General features: G+C 43.5%; 1 protein-coding gene across 1 annotated transcript in view; it reads left to right on the top strand.

The window, feature by feature from the left end:
- The window catches only part of PREX1 (phosphatidylinositol-3,4,5-trisphosphate dependent Rac exchange factor 1), an 863,840-nt gene that overhangs the window by 633,023 nt on the left and 213,263 nt on the right, over positions 1 to 17,554 (top strand). The window contains exon 17 of the mRNA XM_086932617.1: positions 7,207 to 7,349. Coding sequence (XP_086788743.1) covers positions 7,207 to 7,349 — 143 coding nt within the window. The remainder of the gene's footprint in view (positions 1 to 7,206; positions 7,350 to 17,554) is intronic.

Here is a 17,554-nt window from a genome sequence, read left to right as displayed (position 1 = left end):
GCAAAAGTCTTGCAGCCCGGTTGGTTGCTCCGCAGATGACTAAGTACAGAGTTTCATACTGCTTTACTTATAGTTTTTTACAGAACCAAAATGTGATTTAGGGTGTGGACTTTTGAAGTTTTATGTTTAGGTTCTGCTTCTCTGAAATGGACATCTCTCTCTCCTTTCTTCTTCCCCATGAAGGATGCCTGTCACAGCAGGAAGGACTCCGAAGCTGATTAACCCACAGCAAGATGCATGGGATTGACCAGAGGTCGCACCTGGTTGTCAGTTACAGTGATAAATGCATCAAAAGCTAATCTTTATGATTCTGTTACCAGCCCCATCGCCCTCTTCCTGAGATGTGTCTAGGCCCCTTTGAAATGCACAGGGAAAGCCTGGCTCCCCCTTGTCCAGTGCTTGCCCCACCGACCCCACAGGAATGCAGCAATACACAAATCTGTGTGTGGATGTTTCCTCTACTACTCATGCTTTCACCAGGCAGGCCTGGTCTTCCCAACATGTACATTCATAGTACAGTCACTCTCCAGCACTGCTATCCTCATGCATTAGGCTACCATCAGCTTATCCACATGCAAGACACACTCTCAGTCTGCGCACTCTGTTCAGGACTACAGTCCCTCTGTATTGTACCAGGGCATGTCACTTCAAACACACACTACCAGTGCACACACATTTATCATATGCACACTGTACCACACTTCCACTTGCGAGAATGCATGCCCTCAATGCATGTTATCATGCATGCACTTGCACATCAACTTGATGCAGGCCAAGGGTGTGTTAAACACAAAGCAGTGGAACTTTTAAAAAGGTGAGTCAGCCGGTAGGCCACCTCCAGTGACATAGGGTAAACAGGACCTGGCCACTACTACTGATCACTACACGGTATGCTGCCACCACCGCGCTTGTGCTGTCTAACTCCTGGTGAACGCGGTAGCCTTCCACCACTATGAGGGTAGCGCTTTGGGTGCCCCCGCCCTCTCCCCCCCCCGTCCTACAAGACCACAATCCATAAGAACGGCCTAGGTCATGGTGCACACAAATGATCCATGTGCGGCTTATGACAATAAATCAGCAAAAGGGATCCAGACAATAATACAGTCGGGTACCCAGGGCAGGGGTACACATCTCTCGCCATGCAGAGGCCTTTTCCATCCCAATAGACCCTGTCAATGTAGTGTTTATTTCCTGAGAGTGAAATCCACCTAAATCCACCGTAATTTACAGGTTTATGGATGTTCTTTGACTTTCCAATGTAATGTAATGTAAATTGATACTTGTATAGCGCACCACTCACCCGCAAGGGTCTCAAGGCGCTTGTACGAAAACTGCTGTGGAACCCATCCTGGCTTTCCCTGTGAGGTGTCCACTCCTGGGCACCCCCAAGGTGGAGGCCAGGCATCCTTAGCGTTGTGGGGGCCGTTGTGGAGATTAAGCAAGCTATTGCCCAGAGTTGCAGAGTGGGACTCCATGATTGGAATAGGCACCGAGGCGAGAATTATCAGGTCCGTGGAATTTTGAGCCCAAGACCCGCCGAGGCGGGGAATTGAACCCTGGTCCCGGGCTAGACCTCTGCATCAGGGTCTGCCGCTCTAACCATTGAGCCACACTTCTCCACTTTTCCAAGAGGACCCAGAGTGGAGTACACATGCTGTAGCATAACTCTGGAAGTGTGAATGTGGAAGTTCCTCCATCCAGGCAGGATTTATTATAATGTGTAATCCCATTTGGCAGAGTAAAAGCCCCACACTTTCCGTTCTGTGAATCAGGAATACAACCTTACCAGCATTTTTTCGTCTGCTCCATAGTCATGGATGCTAATTTGGGATAGCAGCTTGCCCTTCTGTTCCCTTAGCATTGTTTTTGATATTCTTGGGTTCAAGAGTCATGAAGGTTGCTCCTAGCTTCTTTGCACCCCAAAAGCAAAGAGGTTGTTAAGGATCTAATGGTGGTACAAGGGATCAACCCTATCATGTCATCGGGGGAGCATAGCACGCACAATGTCACTCACTCTGGGACCCAAAGCCCGTAAGGTCAAATTTAGGTCTACTTAAACAATTGAAAGTTGGGCCTTAATCAGCATAAAGTTCATGTAGGAAATGTGGGGCTGCTTTTCCCTACTACTGTGGCAAAGACTGGCTGCTTTTCCCTTCTGCAGTGGTATGGATTTGGTTACCTTTACCTTGTACAAGCAGTGATCAGCTAGTGAGTGTCATAGCTAGGAGGCCTAATGTGGGTTACACTTCTGGCGACCTACTCCACTTTTCAGTAGGTCAATGTATTAATCATGCCTTTTCCTTCCAACTGAATTGTCTATATATTTTATAAGAATTGATAATCTAATTATTCCTGTTGATGCATACCTCTTGTACGAATTTATACCATAACTAGATTACGTTCTTTGTGCGTCACGTTGTGTCTTAGAATCTTTATTAGTGTTATCTGAAAATAATTGATAACTACAAACATAAAGCCATGCCACAAACGTACATTGTACATCTCTGGCGCGTCCACCTGCTAGTCGACAAAACTTGATTTAAATAAAATCTGTTTATTAAGTTTTATAACCACATTCAAAAAGTAACACTTACTATGAGGCACAGAAATGAAATGTCATCCATTATCCCACACCTGTATGTTCACCACATCAACAATCCTTCATCTCAATCAGCTTCCCTTATCTTGACTAACGGCCACCAGCCCGAAAGCCCTTTCCGGTAGTCCCGTCTCATCTCCACCTTCCTATCCCACCTCTCCGGTCCAGCCCCCTCCTCCGTATACTAGTTGACAAAACTTGGCGGTTTCACAAGGTATTCCAGTGCAAACAGAGTTACCCTGCTGGTATGAATGGCAGTTATTAGACTTGACAAGCAAGGCATTGAACAGCTGCTGGGAAGTTTTTGTTTGAAGATTTTTTTGGAAACTCTAATAAGAGCACATACGTACATAGCCAGGCGGATATCACAAGGCGGCTTAAAGTTCTTTCCTTGCTAATGGAGCATTAAATGCAGTTTTGCAGCCCACTCATCGCAAAAGTAATCTCTTTATGTTTTCTTAATATTAGCAAAGTGGAGTAAGGCTTTTGATCAGTGCTTAATTTGAGCTGGTGGTTTCCTGTGCTTGGCACAGGCACTTAATTGTCAACACCAGCTCTAGAGACTGCCCACCACATGGTGGCACTGTCTGAGATGTGAACAACAACCATGTTTATTAAGTCAAATGGCAATGAAAATAAATAATACCAGCCTCACGCCATTATTATAGCTTTGTGTGGCCTGAAATAGTCTGAATTGTCACACTTATAGGAGTGTGATGATTAGGTGTTACGTTGGTTCTATCATTGGCAGCGCTGGCGGGGAAAATGCCTTGTGCAGGCTGCAGTGGCCTTCCAAGAAGGGCCCTGGCACTTAATTTTTTTACAAATTAAGCACTGCTTTCAGTGAAGCGTTATTTTGACCATATGTTGGGTACCCACTTGGTGGGTAGCAATCATTCCATACTTAATGTTCATACAACGCTGGGCTGCTCACAGTCGCACCATACACGGGAATGGTTGGTCTTTCCCTTTTCTAACAAACTGCTTTCTGAGTTTATTTTACATTTGTACATCACCTAACATGTACACATCTTTGATGTTTGTTCAGAGCCACAGGGATTATGTGTCGGGTAAGGACCCATTTATGTGGCAAGGTTGACAAAATTATTTAGCAAGACAAATTATGTGGCACCCCGTGGTTCACTTTGTGGCAGCATTACCTCTCTACTCTGTCATTTTTACGCATGTTAACACTGCCCGTGCAAATGTTTTATTTATTTATTTATTTATTTTTGCTGTTTTATAACGCTCTCTGTTACTATCAGAGTATCCTGGCGCGAAAGGAGAAAACAAGCAAGTGGCCAGAAAAAACAAAAAGTTTAAATTAATCTAATAAGCAAATCAAAAAAGATGAGTTTTCAGTGCCTTCTTAAAAGGTACAAAATTCTGGATTGATCTTATAAACAATGGCAGAGTGTTCCAGGCAGAAGCCGCAAGGACAGCAATTGACTGGCCTCCAAGGCGCACTCGCCGAAAGCGAGGTACGCTCAACAAATTATGATCAGCTGAACGTAGAGATCAATATTTACCTCAATAGTGTCAGTTTAAATGCAGCAATCAGAACAGAAACTGAAAGGGGAACAGTTAATCTTTGGAAATGACCTGCTACTGTGCTACAACGTGTGTTGCAGCATTTTTAGCAACTTTTGATCCCTTAGAGATAGAAACTACTTTGTTAACATCCACACATCATGCACCTGTCCAACTCCTCTTCCCTGGGCATCCAGCCAGGTGTCCAAGAGAAGGCAGAAGAGGTGAAAGGGGTCACCTATCACCTCTTCCTTGTTTGGGACTTATTGGGAATGGAAAGGGCCTATGACCATAGACCATAGTCCTTATCCCGTTCTCCGCCTACCCTTTACTTGATCCTTGTCCTGCATGGCCCTTCCCTCCATGTTCCTGCTACATACCTTCCACTGGGTTATTCCCCATTCTAGCCTTCTCTGTTGAGTTTTCCGATCCCTGCTTTAGGGCATAAACCTGTAAACCACATCTACTCCGGTATCTCTGGACTTCCTTGGATTGCACACTTACCGCTTTTAGATGGAGCCAATAAAACTTTCTAAGTTAGTCTTGGGACTTCCATGACTGTACCTTCTCCACTTACCTATTCGAGCCCCACCACCTCCATACCGAGGAGGGGATAGCACACCCTCTATGCTACTATTCTTCGAACACGTACGTAGGTTAAGTGCTTCCCATATCTCTATAAACATTCACATGCATTCCAGCAGCATTCCAGTGTGGCATGACATCACGGCCGGCATGTGTAGATCTTGGTGACTTCACCCAACCCTTCCCAAGTAGATAATTCTACAATACCACCTTCTCACCAAACATACAATTTCACTTGGAACATTGAAAGTGCTTTGAGGCCATACTGTGGTGCTATACAAATGCTAGTTAATAAAACCTGCAGCTGCGCTATGAAATGCTACGTAACTAAACCTGCAGTTGTGCGCTATAAAATGCGAATTAACAAAACATCCATTGCGCTATAAAATTCTAACAAAACATGGTTGGGCGCTATGAAATGCTAATTACCTAAACATACAGTTGCGTTCTATAAAGTGCTAACCAACACATAATGATGTTGCTGCTATAAAATGCTAATCAACAAAATATGCAGTTGTGCGGTACACAAATGTTAGTTAGTATGCGACACAGTGAAAGGATTCTTAAATTAACCTCTTCATCTGGCGATCGGTCTGGCCTGTATTCCAGTCCATCATTTTTCACAAACTGTGGACCGCTCAAGACCGCAACCATTCATATGCAAATGAGCCTTGAGCCTACCCCCATCGTTACAGGTCAGCCTGAAGTGGCACACGGATTCCATCCAATCAGGAACGCAAGTAACTTTAGACCAGTTTAGGCTTACCTGGGTCGCACCAGGAAGGTGTATTTCAAGTTCACTGACCACAAACCCACATCAGGGCACACTCAGCACACTTAGGGCGGCGGCTGCAACAAAAAGATGGAAACAAATGCTTGAATTAATCTGAACCAGTGTCGACGAGGTCTTCGTTGCAGTCCTATGGTTTTCACCCAGTGTGCCACCATGGGCGTCAATCCACCCAAATGCCAGGGGTAGCGGAAGTGGCAATTTACCTTTACTTTGACTCACAAACACATGCTTACGCATACACCCACATTCACCCGGTCTCTTTCACATAAACACACTCTCCCCCGCAAGCACACATACAGCATACATTTAAAATCAGATGGGGTCATATTCCAGCTATTTGTAGTCCATTATTTTATTACACTAATAGTGAATAACATTATTCACGATTAGGGTAACATGATTCACTATTAGGGTAATAAAAAAGTGACAGAAAACAAGGAAAGTAGACCCCCAACTGGCATCCATTTGGACGAGTTGCCCGTGTTCCAGGCACTGGTTTTGCCACCTCTGAGGCCACGGGTCCCAAAGACGGTGCCAGGGGTCGCAAGTGGCAAGCATGGGTCGCAGCGGCGACCCCTAAATGATGCTTACGTGTGCCACTTTGGAAAGCGGCCTGTGATGTACAAATCATTGTTGTTCTTACCTTTGTAGTAACACTCCAGCCTGAACTGTCAGCCTGTTTCACTCCAGAGGTGAACGCAGGCAACCCTGTGCCAGTTCAGCATATTTGGACCACATCAATTAAGGGCAGCCTGTGACAACATAGGCTCCATATGATATGACCTATAGCAGCGTGCTTGCCCCTCCTTCTGTACAGTTGGGTAATAGTGTTGTCTTATTTGCGGTTGTTTGCCACAATTTCCTTTTTTTGTTGTATATTCAATCGAAACTTTTAATTTGAAATCATTAATAGTGAGTGCGGCACCCACCTCAGGGACACCGCGCTCTGCAATGCAATAGGTATCGCTTTGCAGAAGTCTGAACTATTGGTTTTGTAAATGACAATGCCTTTCAATATAATACAAGGTATTGCAATTTACAATGCCAATAGCTCAAAATCTCGCAATTGCGAGACCTATTTAATTGTAAATGCTTGTTTTATGGGAGGCGGTGAGCTTGGTGAGGGGCAGAGTGCCTCCTAAGTAGCTCTTGGCCCTCCAAGCCCCCCCCCCCCCCCCCCCTTCACACGGTGGCATCAACATGTAAATTGGCAGGTATGATACTCGGTGCTCAAAGTGCGGTGGATGTTTCCAAGTGTGTAGCCTCATGGCTTTGAAATATATCATCGAAAAGAATTTCAACACACACTCTATTTCTGTATTGACATGAAGCCAGAAGTCGAAAATGTATTGTGATTCTCAATTTTGTGTGATGTTTTCATATTTGCCTTAGGAGCTATGGGCCTGACGTATAACTCTTTATGTGAGGAAATAATTTAGTACATAAGGACCAATTTTTTTAATTGTGGGACATTTTGTTTTGTTTCGGTTGGGGTAACATTTTCCTTTTAACTAAAAAAAAAAGGGTCTTCTGTTTCCAAACCCGTACTAAGTGTTACTATTCCAGGTTTTGTGGCTGAAAATACGCCAAGCAGACTGTTGCAAACACCCAGCTTTGCTCTTATGTCCTTTGTGAACAGGAAGCCTCTTGTCCGCTCCAATTAATACCTTTTTGTCTGTCCTCCTTCTGTGCTTCCCAGTGCTGGAGAAGACCGAGTTCAAAGACGAGTCTCAGTTCTTCCGCTTCTACGCAGATGAGGAGATGGAAGGGACCAGTTCCAAGAGTAAGCAGCTGCGCAACGACTTCAAGCTGATTGAAAACGTCTTGGCCAAGACCCTGCTGGTAGGAAGTGGGCGCGGTCTCTTTAAACAATGGCATTGTGTAGTCGGGGCGATGAGGTCATCAGAGCCGGACGTTTTTAAAACTAGAACCGTTGCTCAGCTGCTCTGTGTACATGTTCTAATTTTTCATACTTACGTTTTAAGCCACCTGAAACAGCTAAATAGTACCCCTTCAGACATGTGCTGTGCTCTATTATTTAGTAAAACATGATATAGAATAAATATGGTGGCTGTAAATATGCGCAAACGCATAATTTATACCGTCATTTTTATCTTTTGCCAAGTGACACCAAAAGCTGGCGCCAGCCCACAGGAAGTTCAACGCATTCATGCCCCACAGAGATGCCCATGTACCCTGCTGTACATAGGATTTGGCCTGGGCCAGTCTATGGTAAAGTGTATGCCCAGTGGATGCAGTGTGGATTTCAGACACTGGTCTGCTGTCCCACATCCACAGTGCATCTTGATATGTGGCCTTTATACCCTTTTCTGTCGTGCTCTGTGTCTTTCTCGTCATCTCTTTTCTCGCCTCCTGCGGTCGAAAGCATCCTAGACTATGCTACTTTGTCATTCTAGAATTGTCCTCGGTTGTGATGTCTCGTAGTTGTGATTGCGCTCGTGCACTTGTCACCCAGAGAGGGACAGGAATGCCCAGGCGTGGGTCCTGTGCTCACTGCACCACTGGAATCAAACTAGCCTGGCTGATGAGGGGTGAAACCCCGAAACCAGCCCCAGGATGCTTGTTCCCGGACCAGAGAGGACCTGGCCTAGCAGTTCGGGCTGGACTGTTCCCATGAGGCACAGGGTCACGACTGATTTGCATATGGCTGGGTTTAAACTGGAATGGCATGGTGAGCAAAAAAACTATGGATTTAGACCCAGATAACTTTGATGGGTTGAATGTTTGATATTGTTCATCAATCTATCCATCAGTTGTTCTTTTTGCACGTGCATAATGAGGTCACGGGATTGAGTATAATTTGTGGACTAGGGCATACTTGGATACTTTTCTACTTTGATAGTGACTAAATTCAATTTTGCTGCCAGGCTTGCTCTTGCCACATTTCCCTTTGTTAGTTATAGTTTAATAGTATAACAAATGTTGTACTATTATTTTAAGTAGCGACAGACACAGAGTATGACTAAGGTACAAAAGTTTCCTGTCACAGGTTGGAGATTAGTGCTTGGGAGAGAGATGCCGAGGGTGGCTCCTCTCAGCTGAATACCTTTACCTAGGTACTTCATCTGCCTCTCACTGGTGAAGCCCAGGAAATGAAAAATGTATCTGCCATTGTGTGTGAGCCTCTTCAAAAGAGTGTGGCAGTTTTGATTGGACTGTTCCTTTGGTGCGTGGTCAAGACCGGTTTCAGTGTGCGTGGTCCCAATCTCGAAGGACACAAACAAGGTATAAGAAAAATTGAATTTTATCTACAGGACTGTCAAGTGGTTAAAAATATTTCAGTGAAATCAATTTGTACAATGTCTACAGGATCAGCCACATAGTATTGTCATGCACAGGCAAGAGCCTGTGACCACAGCATACCAAGATAAAGTATGTAAGGTATTTTCCCAGCTTGAAAGATGACCTGTAGGAATGGCTTCTTATGTACCATCTCTTAACTACCATTTATTTTGGCTTCAGCGCAGGCCATAAGACTGTATGCAGCAGATGACCTAAACATTGGCTTGGACAAGATTGACATGTCAGTCCTTGTTAAGGTGACCCTGTGAGACCCATTTCATACCTTTCATTGGCAGAGTGCAGCTGCAGTGACTTTAGACCCAGCAAGGGTAGGGGTAAACTTGCAAGGAATCCTGTCATTTTCGCAGGTCAGTATCCAACAGATGGCCATGGATTCACCTGTGACATTTCTCGTCACTGTATTTTTACCTCATCCCTGATCTACATGATTCTTAATTTTCAGACTTATTAGTGGAAATTGATAAAATGCTTGATATCCCTAAAAACTGGAAATAACAAGGCTGACAGTAGAGCAGCTGCTTATTTCTTTCGCCCTAGCGCGCTTGATATGATGATAGTCAGTACCGCTACTCGCTTCCTGATTCTTTGTATTGTGTTTCCTGGTGCTTGGAATTACTACGGCTTCTACTATATATCTAGACGGTATTGGGTCTTAACCTTAACTTTTGGCTAAGATTAAAACTGTTGCTTTTACTTCTGATGAGGACCTGCATCTGAGGGGCTTCTGAACTCCGCAGTCTCGGCCTGCTCTCATTAGGTGTTAGGACTAAGGAAGATCCACCCTTTCAGGTCAAAATGGGCTCAAAGTATTGTGGTGAGAGGTTTGATTTTATCTAGACTAGACTAGTTTAAGGCCTGCTAACAGCGTTTGACTGGGACAATTCAAAATCTGCAGGTGATTCAAAAGATGAGTAAGACCGGTCTTTAGTATGTATAAATGTGACCATGTCTGTGTCCAGAGCCTGTGACTCAGTGCATTGCGTTCTAAGATCCTGTGCTTCGCTCATTGTGTGTTCCATGGCCATGGATCCAAGTGCCTCAGTTTTAGACTACACCCCAATGCCCCTGCCCTCCCAATGCTTTCTATAGCTTTACACATGTTAACTGTCCTGCCACAAAAGGTACTTACTTGGAGGGAGGACCCTCCAGGGTTCTTGTCCAACAACCTTGAAATCATTGACTGGTTGCTCATTGGTCTTTTGGACACTAAACTGTCTTCTGCAAGGCCCTCAAAAGCCCATCTTTATTTTAATGTTTTCCTTTTGTAATTTTTCTTACTGTAGAGTGCTGATGTGTAAAGGCTCTGGAGTGTACCTACACTTGCAAGTAGTTTCATTCATTAATTCACTGCCTCCTGATCATAGTCAGTCTAGTTTGACTTCTTGCCACTCTCACATCCTGAGCTGCTACTGCTGACCAGAGGCAGCTCTGAATCTTTTGCTAAGTTTCATTTAGATTGGGTAAGCTAATTGAAGTAGTAGGGTGCTACCAAGAAATGTTAAAGAAACACTGAAAAGAAAAGAGTAGACCTTCGACTTTTCATTGTTTAATTTTATAGAAAGAATAGTGGTTGGACATATTCATAATAAATGATATGCCCAACTATGAAATTCCTTGCGTATAGATGTTGTTGTCGTGAAAAACACACTTGTGTTCTGATTAATGAGTTGGGCAAAATGTCCTAGTATCAGTAAACAAAGCAAGAAATGTGTGCATCCCTCATAAAGTTCCAAAACGTTGCTTAGGAAAATTAATCCATGGCAACTAGCACAAAACTGATTTCATGCAACAATCCAAAGGGTGCCCAAATAGTTCCTTCCTCACCTTTATAGCCACACTAGATCCCACAGTGCTCTCCACTGCAAGAAATTGTATTTTTGACAAGATTTCCCATTTAAGCATTGCTCGGGAAGGCGGAGTACCTGCCTTGGAGCTAGCCTTGTGAGGTATTGGTGTTCAGAAATTGAGCAAGTAACTTGCAGGCTTTCTGCATTCACTGTACTACATACTTTAATGTTAGAGAAGTCCTGGAAAAAACACAACATTGTTAAACCCCAGTTCTATGGACGTTGGCTATCTAATCGGGTATTGGCCCTGTGATTGCCCACCTGTCTCAATCAAGCTAGTCACCGTGGACACATTCCAAATCACTGGGTTCAGTGTACCCTCTTTTACCTCCTTGTTCTTCGTACTTATAAAATGCACTACTGTCTGATGTACCTGACTGATGCTATGTACAGTAACTCACACGAGTGGTATTGTGTAACCCTACCCCACTGTGTTACTTTTCCATGTACTATGTATATTCCTCACATGGTTTGTGAGATGATCTTGTCTTCGTGTGACGAATCTCCCCGTGCTACGTATTCTTCATCGCGGCAGCCACGCACCATGACGTGGTTGCGCGTGCGCTCTATCTCATTGCTCTATGAAAAGAGTTGTGCTGTCCATGGATAATATGCTCTTTGATGTGAAAGTGTTTAAAATCTACTATGAATCAAGGATGGATATTTTTAATACATCTAATCAAAATGTAATGATATAAACATAAAAAACTACAAGTGAGAAGTTCAGAGCCATTGCATTATCTATTCCAGGGGTCTCCGACCTTTTCTGTAATAAGAGCTACTTACGTTCAATGAAACTCATCAAGCACTACAAATATTAATACTGACCACCACCATATGCAAGATCACTATTTACAATGACATCAGACATGATTGTGAGTCTTTGTCATTATGTAATAACTGTACAAGTGTGCTTCTGGCACCAAGTAAATATGATTTATAAAAGGTCTCTCCAATGCCACTTAATTCATCACTCAAATATCATCTTTAAATATAGTTTGGAAATTCAGCCATTTTTCCCCTAATATCAGCTTATGAGTTCTGAAGATAAACATACTTTCCTTACGAATATACATTCTCTATTTTGGTATAGGTATATAATTTCAACCAAACAAAAGCTGTTAATTTAGTAGAGTGGTCTCCACACAGGAGAACTACTTACACATAGCCAGACAGCTGCCAGTAGCTCACAATCTACCTTTTGGAGAAACCTGGTCTACGTTTAGTCCAACCATGAAATCACATCAACCACAACCTGTCTTACCTCACTGAAGTGGTTTTAACTGGCTTTCGCAGTCTAGCGTCTCCAGCTGGTTTACTGGACTTCTCTAGATTGGGAATGTTCACTGTCAGTGGCTATGGAATGCCTGCCGTCCACACCACTGGCAAATTGCATGTTTGTTCTTGATTGCTACTCACTTGGCATGAGGGCGGAGACCATCGAGAAGAAGAAGGCTGTTGTTTGTGGTGTGTCTGACTCACGTGGTTTACTTTAACAAGTGTATCTGTCTGTAATGCATAACTAAGGGGAGAGGAAGCCAGTGAGGAGCCACATCAGGGGTCATTGTGGTGTCCTGCTGTCTGGCTTGATAGCCAGCAAAATGTTTCCTGCTCGCTGTTAAGCAGACAGTTGTCGCAGTGTTGGTTGTTCTTCGGTCTGAACTTTGCCACACTCATGATACTCAGCATGATTCCTGTGGCTAGGGCCAACCAGTGTGGTCAAGAAAAAAGCAGCAAATGGAATGCAAGTTTAGTTTACTTTAGTTCAACCCATCAGTAATGGTATAGAGCAGCCCGCTGTCACACGGCAGGGTCAGAGCATTTGGAACTTCATGGTAGAGTTTTCAGCATCTTCCATAAATAAGTGGTTATAACACAATAGAAGACCTTCTGGAAAGAACTTGTGACCGTTCCCTTCTCCATCCACCTATTCGACTCCTAAAGTCCCCCTCCTCTCCACCAGACCGACCATTGTAAAAATTGATGCTTTGCCTGAATGACCACTTTTCCACTGCTGATGTAAATCTAAGGTTCCTCCGTTGATGGTCTAACAGGAGAGGTATTGTCTTCTTTTGGTCTTGTACACTTCAGTCCGTGCGTCTGTCATCCATAAGTATCAGCCTTTAATACCTTCACTGCCTCTTATCCAGTTATCTATCAAGGCCTCCACCAAACCAACAGATAGTTTTGTGTTCGCTCCACCGCTGTATTTTGACACCGTGTGTTGAATGTTCGTCTCACTAGCTCCACAATCATCTGATCTGCTCAGATTATGGTTTTGTTTACCTGCCTATGTATGTGTCGGTGCCGTTTCCCCAAAGATGATCATCATCAGCCCTTTATGCATGAACTCCCAGATCAGGTAGGCAATGTGTGGCTGCGTACATTGGAGTGTTTAGTCGTCCTCAGCCTACATGGGCAGTTACAATGAGCTTTGCAGTGGAAGTTTTTTTTCTTTAATAAAGAAAAATCTCCAAACATCATCTCTGTTTCAAATTAACCCCTTTGATGCAAAACAGCTCAGCTCGTCATGAGGTACACCTCTCGTGTGCTCATGACGAGCTGAGCTCGTCATGTAAAAGGGCATTCTGAAAATTTCAGCACAGGACGGGAATCTGCTTAGCAGCCAAGGTGTTAAGCAAGATCTACAAACAGCGCTCATGGGGCCCATAATAAATAAATATATAAGACCCAGATTGTCCCTCTTTGTAAATGTGTGATTGATTGATCGATCCCTGTAGCTTATATTAGCTAATATAAGTCTCAAATCTTGGATAATTCCACCCAAAAGTAAGGCTTCTAGTGCACAACCTCGGTTTTCACTTGTAAGCTTAACTTCAAATATCTTCTCTCAAGAGGCGGTGATGATCGGCTTCTGCATGGGCCTTTTTTGCTTGATTTGGAGTGGAAGTGCTATGTCGATGACTTGAACTGCTATGTTCCACAGCCAATCCTGCATTTTGCCTCCAGCTATAAAGATGTCACTTTTTTAAATTGTACCCGCTTGTGTGCTAGAATCTTTTGCTTTTATGTTCACTTAATGAATTGCAATTAAAAAATAAATGAAAAGAAGTCCAACAAATGAACATCATGAAAAGTTACACTATGTAGCTCTTCAGTCATTAAATATCTTTACCCCTATAGGGTTATCGACTTCCCTCATTGTAGCATTATGTAAATGACGTGGCACGCATAGATAATGCCAGTCTGGATTGAACTAAGTTACCTGAAAAATTTAAATTAGTATTGCGACTTGCCATGACCGGCCCATAAACAAAGGGTCTGATCTCAGTTTCCAGTATGGAACTCCAGATCCTTCAGAAGGTAGAGGTTTCTTGGCTGAGCCAAATCTCTGAGACACAAACTCTTCATTCAAAGTATCTGGGCAGCTCAGTCCATAATAGTATCTCCTGTCAATTACAGTGCAGGAAGTGCCAAGATTTGTGGTAGCTGGCGTTCTATACCAACATAATTATATAATAATATAGTTCATTACTTTTTTGCTCCTTAGACCTATTGTTCTAGGAACTGCCCAAATAAGGGCTGTTTGTTCCATAAAATTGGGAGCACTGAAATAGCTGTATTCAGAATAGAGGGATGGTGGGGCTTTTTCCACTTACAGAAGAGTGGGAGGTCCAGCATAAACAGGAGCCCCAATCAAAGTAGCAATGAAGTGATACTGTGCTGTTCCTCAAAGGGGGGAAGAGTTGTAGAGTCAATCAAAGGCTGGGACCAACTGAGCCCATGTATGGTCTACAGTTGGGAATCCATTTGTTGGATTTCAATGCCCTCACACACCCTCTCAGGCGTCATTCTTCATCATATGGGCTGCTCCTCGTTGGGTCGGCGGTGTAATACCAAACGGGCTCACCTAAAAAGGGGCACTTTGTCGGAGATCTTTTATCCAACAGCCGATGGTGAAGTGCGGGTGTAGGGCCAGAAGAGTGTAGATGTGTAGGTGAGTTAAGATAGTGCTGGGAGTACCTGGCGTTGTTTTTTATTCTGGAGGTCTCCTACCCTAATTAAAAACAGTGAACACAGCACTCATCAGAGTATAATGTCTCCTATTAGTGTTCCAGATTTTAAGAAATAAACCTTTATTTGTCACCTACACACCTACACCCACACTTCACCTTACGGCTGTTAGATTAAAGATCTATGACAAAGTGCCCCTTTTTAGGTAAGCCCGTTGGGTATTGCACTGCCGACCCAGCGAGGAGAAGCCCATATGATGAAGCATGACACCTGAGAGGGTGTGTGAGGGCATTAAAATCCAACAAATGGATTCCCAACTGTAGACCAGTTGGTCCCTGCCTTTGGTTGACTCTACAACTTCCCCCCCTTTGAGGACTGAAATAGCAACATGGTTGCATCTACCTCCATTGACCACTTCAATAGCAAATTGGAAAATAAACACTAGAACAGGCATGGCATTTGTGATTGCTATCTTTAATTTCACAAGCAGTGCGAAAGACAATAGTCTGAGTGCAGCGGCCTAACAGGCTGCATAAGCAGGTTACAGCCAGACAAAGAAAATAAAAGCAGACCATATTGACAGCTCCCGCCTTCGATACAGCCCTGTTTCTATGTCGAACATTGGATGCCAACGGAGCCTTCATTATAGTGCTTCTTTAGTTCTGATAGCATAGAAGAAACAAAGAGGACTATCATTTAGTCTCCATTGCCACCTGACCTTCATATGACCTAGGAAGAAAAAGAAGGCTGCTTTGAAGGCTCAGGAGACTTTTGTTTCTATGAAATATGAAGAAAAAATGACGGATACGTTTGAGAAGTCACCAAGAAGGAGGGCTGGGCTGGGGTGGCGAGAACGGATGGTGGGTGAAGGAACAAGGAGTACAGAGGGGAAGGAATGAGGGACCGGGGAGATACGAAAGAGTGATAGGCAGAAGGACATAAAAGAGGTGGATGGTGGGTGGGGGGAGAAGTGGGAGCATATGGCAGAAAGGTCAAGGAACAAGTGGGGGTATACGAGGATGACGAGAAGAGCCACAGGAGGGAGCCGGTAGAAGTGACAGAGGTGCTACAGTTGTAAAGTTATCCAATTCCACCCCTGCAGTTTAGTGCAAGCATTTCATTGGGGTTCAGAAAGATGTACACTGACAGCCCATAGTATCTGGTGAGAGATGGACTCCATTAGCTGCGCAAAGCTACTATTGGCAGAAAAAGCCAATGACTCATAAGTGCGCCCACCCAATGCATGTTGTTAACAAAAAGTTACTCTTTGGCAGCTCTGCTACCAGCCAAAGCTAAACAAAAATAAAAAGACAAAGGTTGGAGCATTCTCCCAAAGTTTCGGGTTCAATCAGTTCTTAGATGGTCACATATTGAACATCTGTGGCCATAATAAGGTACGGGTGGGTGAAGTTTTAATTACTCCTGTGTAGGAAGAAGTACAAAGTTTTCCAAAATACGCTTGAGGCTGAAGCACAATGGCCGCCATGTCATCCACCACCCATGCCCTGATCACAGAGGTCCCGCCATAGGGGCAGAGAGATGGGGTCTGGCGTCACCCAACAAAAACAATAAGCAAATGCTGCCCCTGGCCTGTGCATCAAGGACCATTTTTTAACAACAATTTTAATTAGGTCATTATTAATTTTAACCAATTTTTCGGAGAATTTCCACCTTTGCATTATTGTTACTTTTAATCTATAAATCATATTTCCATGATTGTGTCTGCAGATTCACGAACAATATACAACTCGGCCAGTGATGAGTGAGACATGCTGTAGCCACCATGAATCTATGCTACTGCTTTAAAATGCTTCTTCACCCAATAAAACATTGCATCGGTGAACTGGAGCAGCTGGAATTATCATAATAATACTGTTTTATAAAGTAGAGCCACTTAAAGTCTTTTTTTGTCATCAATCAAGTTGCCAGGCTTTTGTATTTGAAATGTGCCCCGCCGTACGACTGAGCTATGACGCGCAGGAAGAAAGCGCTTTGCTCAATTTGAAGCGACATGTAAAAATATGAATAGAAGTCAAACACGATAATTATCTCACAAAGAATGCCAGACGGGGCTTTCTCGTGTTTGTCTCTGTGTTGAACAAATGAAGGAAGCCGTTTTACATTCTTGGCGGCGAGTGGGCGTGACTTGAGCGCTTTACTGAAATCAAATTACACAGGCTTAGACGATTAAAAGAGATTTTCACGCTGTTTGCATGAGAACGCAGCTTGTCACGTTTTTTATTTATTGGTTGTTCGTGCTCAGGATGGTGAATAGTGCATCAACTATGCACTACTTCAATTTCATAGTATTTTGGTGCTTTCTCATTATAAATTTACCACTCCGGTCCAGATTACATGTGGCTTGATAGAAAAAGGTTCGGAAATACTACTTCCGGTATTAGGAGTATCTGGCGATGTTAACGCCACTTTTAAAGTCCATTGCCGCTTGATCATCTCGAGCCACGAATATCTTGTGAATAACCGTCTAAACATGTATGTTATGTTATGTTATGTTATGTTAATATATACTTCTACAGCGCACGTACACCCGTAGGTTTTATGGCGCTATCTGTATGTCAACGTCTGAATGACATTCCAGAATTCTATCCCATTTTTTCAGGGTCCTTGTTCCACCAGGTTGACCTGATGGACTTGAATAAGGCATTACGTGTGATAATACTGCGTGACGAATTCTGAATTGGGCATAAACTTCTGTTTCGTCCTAAATCAAAATTAAGAGGCGGGTCACCATCAGCCTGGGTGTATTTACATCTCCTGATCCCTAACCATATTTTTATTTTTTGGTGATGAACACCATGGCAGATGGTTAAAAAAACACCAATCATCGTGTAACCCCCTATGCCTCACTAATTGAGTTGGCAATGTAAGCCAGATTTCTGC

The sequence above is a fragment of the Lissotriton vulgaris genome, chromosome 7, assembly GCF_964263255.1.
Source record: "Lissotriton vulgaris chromosome 7, aLisVul1.2, whole genome shotgun sequence".
Classification (NCBI taxonomy): Eukaryota; Metazoa; Chordata; class Amphibia; order Caudata; family Salamandridae; genus Lissotriton; species Lissotriton vulgaris.
This window is presented reverse-complemented; position numbering and strand designations above follow the sequence as displayed.